This window comes from Salvia hispanica, chromosome 5 (genome assembly GCF_023119035.1).
Source record: "Salvia hispanica cultivar TCC Black 2014 chromosome 5, UniMelb_Shisp_WGS_1.0, whole genome shotgun sequence".
Lineage (NCBI taxonomy): Eukaryota > Viridiplantae > Streptophyta > Magnoliopsida > Lamiales > Lamiaceae > Salvia > Salvia hispanica.
Window position 1 is genome coordinate 8,012,999 of NC_062969.1, and position 8,634 is coordinate 8,021,632.

Genomic DNA, 8,634 nt, shown 5'->3' on the forward strand with positions numbered 1-8,634 from the left:
TGGGTAAAATAATAGAGATTGAAATAGGTAAACATTGAGAAAGTGAAGAAAAAATAAGTGAAATATGAGAAAAGGATTTTCATTTTAAGAAATTGAACTAGTACTCGTATGGGACATTTTAAAATAATAAAATAAGATTATTTTTAATAGCCGAATGAAATATTTTTTTATTTTTTAAATAAAAAAAAACAGTCATTGCCCGACAGAGACTTCCAGTGGGGTATGAATATATTGGATTAATATATGGGTGCGACACAGCTGTTTTTATTGGATACATACCAATTGAATTAATGAAAACTACTCTTACCAGACAAATGCTCCGCTCTTATTTTTGCATAACTAATTCTTCTTTTATATTGAAGATCATGGCGTTATGCTCTCTTATTAATTTGTTTTTGCCTACCTTATGGTTGGTGAATCCTAAAAAACAGTGTTACATTTAATCAAAACTTGTTATTCTCTTATTAAGCAAGTTAATAATAACTTTATAATTTAAGTCAGCTATTTAATAGGGTTGTTTATATAATAATATAAGTTAGGAATTTTATTTTATGGAGTGTATTTATAAATAGGTGAAGTCAAAGCTAAAACAACATAATCAATCTCATAAATCATAATCATTCTCGACGTGGAGTACAACAATTGGATAAATGAAGAGTGAAAGAAAAAATAAAAATAAAAAACACAAGAAACTTTCTAGGCACACACCAGAACCACTATCGCCACACCCCACACTAGCCTAATCCAAAACAAGCAGACACCAACGCGCCCAAAATCACCCCCAAAACTCCAATCGGCGGCGGCGCGGCGGCAGAGGTGTGGTCGGGCGTGGAAGAGTTGGGCGGAGGCGGCAGCGCGTGGACAAGAACAGAGACCTTCATGCCGCTGAAGCAGCCGCCATTGCCGCAGATAAAGTAGTACCTCTTGGGCTTGTCGAGGAGTATGAAATCCTTGCCGCTGCTCCAATTTCCGGTGGCCCCCTCCGTGGTGCAGTTGTCGTACCCCGTCTGGTTCACCTCAAACACATTGTACTGCGTTTTCTGGTACCGAAAGGCTACAACATTTGGAAAATATGATTAATTAAGGAAATAGTAGAAATGAGGGGGTATTAGTTAGACGTACAGATGAGGTCGCCCACGTAGAAGGTGTGGTTGTTGGCCCAGAGGGTGTAGTTGAGGCCGGGGTTCCAGCCCTTGTTGGCGCCCACGATGTGGTCGGTGGCCGCGCTGGAGGATACCAGGACGAGGAATACGGCGGAGGCGAGCTGGAGGAGAGGAGCTGCTGAGCTGCCCATTTTGAAATCGGATTTTACCCAATTGGGGGTTGTTGCTTGCTTCTTAATATTATGCCTACTTAACGCTTACATAACGGATCCAACAAAGTTTTCATGCCATGCTTTTAACTATAACTCATTTAATATAGCTCACCACATATTTTAATAAGAATTTCATGGATGCTGGAGAAACTCAAAAATGAAGCTCATATTAAATTTTTCTACTTTATTCCTACTACTACAAGTTAAGTTCCCAAATCACACATGAAACATTTTTGAGTGAACTATAAAAATAGTCTTTGGACTATAATATGAGAATCGCAAAATACGTGAAATGACTAGAATATCCAATAATATGTACAAAAAGTACCATTTGAAAATGGCTAGTGGCCAATGGAGAGAGACAAAGAGCATTAAGTAATTCATGCGTGTTAAAAGCCACGCCCTTTCACATGCGTAGAATGTCCTAAATCAAGATTAAGGATGTCCTTTATCTTACTAGGATCTCGCTACCTTGATTCTCCAAATATATCAAATTAAAACATTACCAAACTTTTTCTTAATTGTATACTAATCAAAGTTGTAAGAGTTCCCGAAATTATGTAGGTTTGATATTTTGATATCCAACATTTCAGTCGACATATAGCATTAGCATGTTCCGTTAGTGTATATACCAAACATTATTCATGGATATGCACTCAAGAAGGGGTGAGGCAAGAACCCATCCTGCTGTAAAGTGATTACACCAAAATTAGCATTTTTTTTCTTGCTATCTAAAATCAGAATACATGAGTTTTTTCTCTTTTATATGTACCATTTTATTAGTATTGATTTTACATAAACTAAATGTTTATCATTATCATTTTTTCGTTTCTACTTCATGAGCTATTCATTTCCACAGCATGCTAGTATTAGATTTGAACATTTGAATTTTTGACTTTCTAGTACATCAATTTTGATAAAATACTTATTGTAGTAAATAAATTTACTAATTAAATAATGGTGTCATTGAATATAAAAAAGAGAAGGATAAATGATGCAAAACACCCCCAATAATTGTGTCTATGGGACCGGACAGTGAGTGAAATTAAGGTAATTACTTTTGTAGTATATGATACAGTATACAATAGGGATTTTGGCTAAAGGACTGAAATCCATTTTCAATGTTGAATAGGGAGTAATTCTTTTGGATTACGTATATGATCGATTCCTTTAATAATAATATTCTCACTTTTACTTATTGGACTTGTATCTGGTAACCATCTTTTCCAAATGCAATAAGGGGAATAATTATTATTTCCCAAGTCTATTAATTTTCATATTTCTGAGTACTTGAGTGTAGTAGGTTATACACTATACTTTATCTTTTTTAAAATTTATTCATTTTTTAATGATGAGAAGGTCACGATTGTTCCCTGGGGATGGATGCCCACAAAAGCAAGTATTGTGATTTGTGAAACAGATAAGATAAGATAAGGGTGACATAAAAAATACTGGGAAAAAAATAAAACTAAGCTAAAATAATCACAGATTCGGTTTATTTTTAACTTTCTAAATTTGACAATATTTGGTTTTCTGTTTCACTATTGAAAATCAAATAATACAATTATGAAACTGTTGATAATGATGGATGAATCTTGAATTGATGAGATATATATTACACCTAATAGATTTTTCTCGCTCGAAAAAAAAACCTATACGATTTAGCTGAAAACTGACCCTAAAATTTGTTCAATTTTCAGTCACTTGATCTTCCATTAATTACTGAATTATTAATAGTATAAAACTAAAACTAATTTCATAGTACCACATTTATACAGGTCAATATCACTTTAAATCTCAAATTGTACGTAACTTCTTTATCAAGAATTATCCAGAGCTATAAGAAATAGTATATATAAATATTTATTGGGCAATTATTCATGGTCACTAATAAAATACATAAAAATCGCACTGTTTTGTTTTATCCCAGAAACCCCAACCAAAAAATATTGAGAAGCACACAAAATCCAGAACTGCAAAGAACGCGAGATTTTTAAAACCGGTGACATCACTGCAGATAACAGATTAAGATATTAAGGTGGTATTCGATTTTCAAGATAAAATAATACAAAGATACAATCTATGATTGAATTATGAGATTATTTTAATTATAGGAGTTTGGTTATGACTAATTAATCCATAATTATCAATCTAAGATTGAGTTGTAGGGTTGAATCTCATGAATCAAACACACTATAAATTTAATCTCGGATACAATTTTACAAACCGAACTCCCCTAAGATCAACAATTCTATCATATCCACGGCCAATTACAGATTTTCGATTATGAAACTTCTAAAATAGGATAATACTAAAACAAATCCCCAAACTAGTCTGATCACGCTTGCTTCCCAAAACCGCTTATGGATTTGATTTACTAATATAATCATAAATCATTATATCATATAAATATAATAATTTACAGAGTAATACAGAAATTGGAGAAAAAGCAATTTACAATTGTGATTGAAATTGTTTTAGGTGTACATGAAAGAGAGGTATATACAGTAACCTCGAACATCTTTACAAGTAAATATTGCGAAAGATGTTGGGTTTATCTTTTTTTGAAATTAAGATGAGATATTCAGATGTAGGGATTGATGTGAGAAGAGTAATCTCTGATTCCAGCTCCTTCCCATCCCATCCATTCCTCCCACAAATCCCAATCTTGATCGTTCATTCCCCTCATCTCCTCATCTTCCTCTTCATACATCTCCGCCTCCGCCACCGCCATCTCTCCTCGCAAATTGCTCATCACAATCTGCACCAACAACATTCAATCAAAATTTGGGACTGTATTATAAACTAGAAAATAATTAGAAATATTTTGATTTTATCATAACATAGTTTTATTACTGAAATTTGTAATTTAACTAAAGTACTAGTGTGTAATTTGCAATTACAAATGGTGATCAGTTTACTATTGTGGGTAGGTCATTGAGAGCGACTCGCAAACTGCTCAATTAATATAGAAATTAGATTTATTGCAACATCATACCTTTTTATTTAATAAGGTCAAGTAATAAAAAGAAGCATCAAGCATAAGTATAAGGTCAAATATTAAAAAGAGTACAAAAAAGAAAACAAAACAACGACCCTTCGTAAATGAGGAAAATGAACAATGATGCTTATCAAGACAAGTGTGTAGCCAAAAATCCACATAACTAATCTAATTAACCCATTCCCAAATTGTAATATTCGTATAATTTTAAAATTCAGAGAAATAATCTATTAAGGTGACTTACATCATATGCTTCATTAATTTGGTGGAATTGGTTTCTGCCGTTGTTTTCTCTGCAGACATCAGGGTGATACTGCAACAAGATTAAAATAACTAAAGATCAATAACTCAAAAAATTTCTTAACCAAAAATTCATAGTTAATACATGGATAACTCTACCTTAATATTCGGATTATAACGGTTATCAAGTAAAATAATTTTTTGCATATTATGTGTGAGAATTTTTTTAGATCACTTGAAATAGTCAAACATACTCTCAAAATGAAAATACTATAATATACAGTAATTCATTAAAAAAAAACTAGATAACCAGCTTAGTTAGAACGAAATAAAATGACGAAACAAGAGATTAGGATTCAATGAATTCTTGATCATTTCAGCTATAACAAATAGGCAATGAATTAGTAGAAATGATTGGAAAATGAACCTGAAGAGCAAGCTGTCTGAAGGCCTTCTTAACCTCGGATTCAGATGCACCTGGTTGAATCCTCAAAGTCTTGTAAGAATCAAACACAGCAGCAGAGGAGATGCAAGATACCCTAAATCCCTTTCGATTATTACGATTCCCCAAATTTTTTCTTAACAAATCATTATCCCTTAATTGAGCCCAATAACCAGACGCAGAGGCGCAACCCAGAGCAGCAGCCATTTAAATTCCAGATGAAGAAAGGGAAAAGGTGAAATTTTTATCTCAATCCAATCAACCAAAAATGAATTTCGAGATTTAATTTCAGGTTTCGAATGCAAAATTTAAAGAATTGTGAGTCTTTATATTGATTTCTCGGAGCAATGGGAGAAACTAAACAGAGCAGTTTTCAAAAGGGGAGGCTGTTTGAAAATTGAAATGAATTGTATGAATAGAGAATTGTTTGGGGAGAGGCCTTTTATAATAGTTTCAATCCTCTAATAATTGAATAAACAGTCAAAAAATTCGATGGTTTTTGTTGAAGATGTGAAACTTTGTGAATGCAATTAATGGTATCAAAGAAATGAGGCAAAGAAATAATCAACATACAATTTTTTTTATATTATATACACACGTCAAGTCTGTGTGCGGTGGAATGGTATTTTTCACATAAAACTAATCCATATGTGCCGTAGATTGCACGTTCAATCGAACTATAGTCTTACGATTTGGGAAATGCTAATTAATTTAGATTTGGATCCAATTAATTTTTTATTCGATTCCACTTTTGGAGTTATAATTTACTAATTTACCTTGATAAATAATTTTGGATATTTTGTTGACACAGTTATTTTAGGAAATCAACTTTAATATAGATTATGAATTAATTGTCATGGTCTTAATTAACAAACTACAAAATTCAACTACTATATTTAATTATTAAATAATTTATAATTTTTTAATATAGTAGTACTATATAATTTCATTTAATCATATTATAGTTTAGTTTTTAGTTTATTCTTAATTTATTCTTCTATAGCTTGTGTTTTTGTTAATTTTTCTAAACAAATCATGAGATAAATACAGTTAAATTTTGTAAATAAAAGTTTGTTTGATAGTAGTATAATATATTCTCAATTTTTTAAAATGAATGAAATGATAAATTGGGATTTAATTTTTATAAATTTATAAAATAAAAAATACCAATAACATTTTTTAATATATTTGAATTAAACTAGATGTATAAAACAAAACAACAACATTAAATTACATGTACATATATGCATATAAAACGGCATCATTATACAATTAAAACAACATAGCTTTATTGGTGAAAAAAATAATTACATTATATTTTAAAATTTAAGAAGATGTGTTCATATCGATATTATGTTCAGTAGATAAGTATTACTCCCTCCGTCTCGCTTAAGATGTCACATTTCCTTTTTTGGTAACTTTCTCTCTCCAATTAATACACTCAACCACTTTTTCTCACTCCTATTAAAATATTCATCTTTCTTTATCTCTCTACTTTAATACTTACACTCACCTTCTCTCTCCAATTAAACACTTTAACCAATAACTCCTAAAACCCCGTGCCGGCTAAGCAATGTGTCATCTTAGCCGGGACGGAGGGAGTAGTAAAATTTTTCCGTAAGTTGTCTTCCAACGACTGTTCATAACTCGAAAGATTTAATGTGGATGGAGTAGACTTAGACTTTCATGTTATTACCTAAGTAGTATTAACATAGAGGGCGGTAGGGCTAGATATTTGTTTAATTGGGAAGTAGACGTTCGTGTTTTCTTCTTCTTTTTAGTTGATAAATGAGGTTTATATTTTTGGATGAGAGAAAAAAAAAAGGAGAGAAAAGACATTGTTAGTACAAACCTATCTCATATCGGATATTTGAGGGGAATTAGAAGGTGTATATAATTCATGTTCAACCCCAATTAGTTTGATGCCTTTTGGGAGTGACCAAAAATAAATCCGTGCGGGCTTGACCCAAAGCGGACAATATCAAACTAATGTTTGCCGACGCCGACATCCTGACAAGTGGTATCAGAGCCAGGTTGGCGTTGGGTCTGGTCCGATTTGCGAGACCCATGTTTGAGTGGGGCCAACGATCCGTCTTAGTCGAAGCCCATTATGTGTTTCGATGTGGTCTCGGTTTGAGGGGGAGGTTTGTTAGTACAAACCTATCCCACATCGGACATTTGAGGGAAGTTGGAAGGTGTATATAATTCATGTCCAACCCCAATTAGTTTGAGGCCTTTTGGGAGTGACCCAAAAACAAATCCGTGCGGGCTTGACCCAAAGCGGACAATATCAAACTAATGTTTGCCGACGCTGACATACATGGTGCGACGAATCAATTAAAGGTCCTTGTCTTAAATTGCTTACGCATTTTTATGGTATTTTCTTATATTTTTTATACTTTCATAACAGATGTCAAATTTTAATTTATTTTAAAATAGATGTTGTATTTTTATTTATATAAAAAATTCTCTTCATATCAAATATACTATTTTCTCTCGTCACTTAAAGCATAAAATAAAACTCTTAAAATCTCTTGTTAGAGCATCCGCAGCGGTTGAAAAAAACCCGTCCTTGTCAGCGGCAAGGACGAGGTTGTCCGCTGATGGGAGCTGTCTGTCCGTGCCGCTGAGCACCCTTACGTGGCGCTCTCTGATTGGCCAACGGCTTAGCCGTTGGCATATTCAAATTTTTTATTTTTAAAAAATTTGAAATTAATTTAAAAATATATTTTTAAATTAAAAAAAAAATATTTTCCCACTTCCCAAAAAATTATATCCGTTTTCTACCCACTTTTAATTAATTATTCAATTTTTTCTCCAAAATTCACATTTTCATCTATAAATACCCCCACTTCAACATAAAAAAATTCCCATAACACTTTAATTATGGGAATTTTTAATTTTTAGGATTTCAATTATGTATTTTTTTATTTTCTAGGATTTTAATTATATATTTTTATTTTTTAGGATTTTAATTATGTAATTTTTATTTTTTAGGATTTTAATTATGTAATTTTTACTTTTTAATCTATTTTTTATATGTAGAAATATTTTTAGTAATTGAAGTATTTAAATTGAATAATAGAATGGTGAGACCCTTGAGCTTGTCTTTAGCTAAGAGCACGGATGTGAGTGTTGTGATCTTAGCTAAGGACAAGGAGTAAAAGTGGGTCCGGGCCCACCTCCGTGTTCTTAGCTAAGAGCACGGATAAAGATGCTCTTATGATCCAAGTATGAGATTTATTATGGGATGGTAAAAATGTAAAATATGTTGACGATCTTATCCGTGGCGTGTCTATTCATTTTGTCCAACTCAGATTTTTTTTTACTATGCTTTTCAATTTAGGAATCTGCTCTTTTGGTTTCCCCGAATATTCCCTATTTTTCCATAATGTTTTTGTTTACCACTATTTTAAATTTTAACACCTTTTGTAACTTCAGCTGCCTGTTCAAATAAAATAAGATTGTAACTTAAAACTGGGATTTTTTTTTGTTGGATACATTCAGTTTGATATAATTATTAGTTTTTTGTGAAAATCTTTTTTTTTTCTTTAATTACTTTGGTATATTGCTATTGTGGAAAGATTTTGGAGTACTTTACACAACATTTTCGACTTCATTTACAAATGGGAAGCA

The 8,634-nt window shown here is 32.1% G+C and overlaps 2 protein-coding genes across 3 annotated transcripts; both read right to left on the reverse strand.

The window, feature by feature from the left end:
* Positions 1–585: 585 nt before the first annotated feature.
* LOC125187262 (lamin-like protein) lies at positions 586–1,435 on the reverse strand. Its single transcript, XM_048083814.1, has 2 exons — positions 1,123–1,435; positions 586–1,054 (listed from the first exon to the last, which is right to left on the reverse strand). The coding sequence occupies exons 1-2, from the start codon at positions 1,292–1,294 to the stop codon at positions 735–737; spliced, it is 492 nt and encodes a 163-aa protein (XP_047939771.1). The 5' UTR covers positions 1,295–1,435; the 3' UTR covers positions 586–734.
* Positions 1,436–3,753: 2,318 nt separating this feature from the next.
* On the reverse strand, positions 3,754–5,541 carry LOC125186438 (chaperone protein dnaJ 8, chloroplastic). 2 transcript variants are annotated; one of them, XM_048082803.1, is made up of 3 exons: positions 4,984–5,531; positions 4,561–4,629; positions 3,754–4,076 (listed from the first exon to the last, which is right to left on the reverse strand). In XM_048082803.1, exons 1-3 carry the CDS (start codon positions 5,203–5,205, stop codon positions 3,900–3,902), a joined length of 468 nt encoding a protein of 155 aa, XP_047938760.1. In that variant the 5' UTR covers positions 5,206–5,531; the 3' UTR covers positions 3,754–3,899. The 2 variants fall into 2 exon arrangements, with proteins under 2 accessions (XP_047938760.1, XP_047938761.1); XM_048082804.1 differs by lacking the exon at positions 4,561–4,629 and having other exon boundaries at positions 4,984–5,541.
* Positions 5,542–8,634: the final 3,093 nt, after the last annotated feature.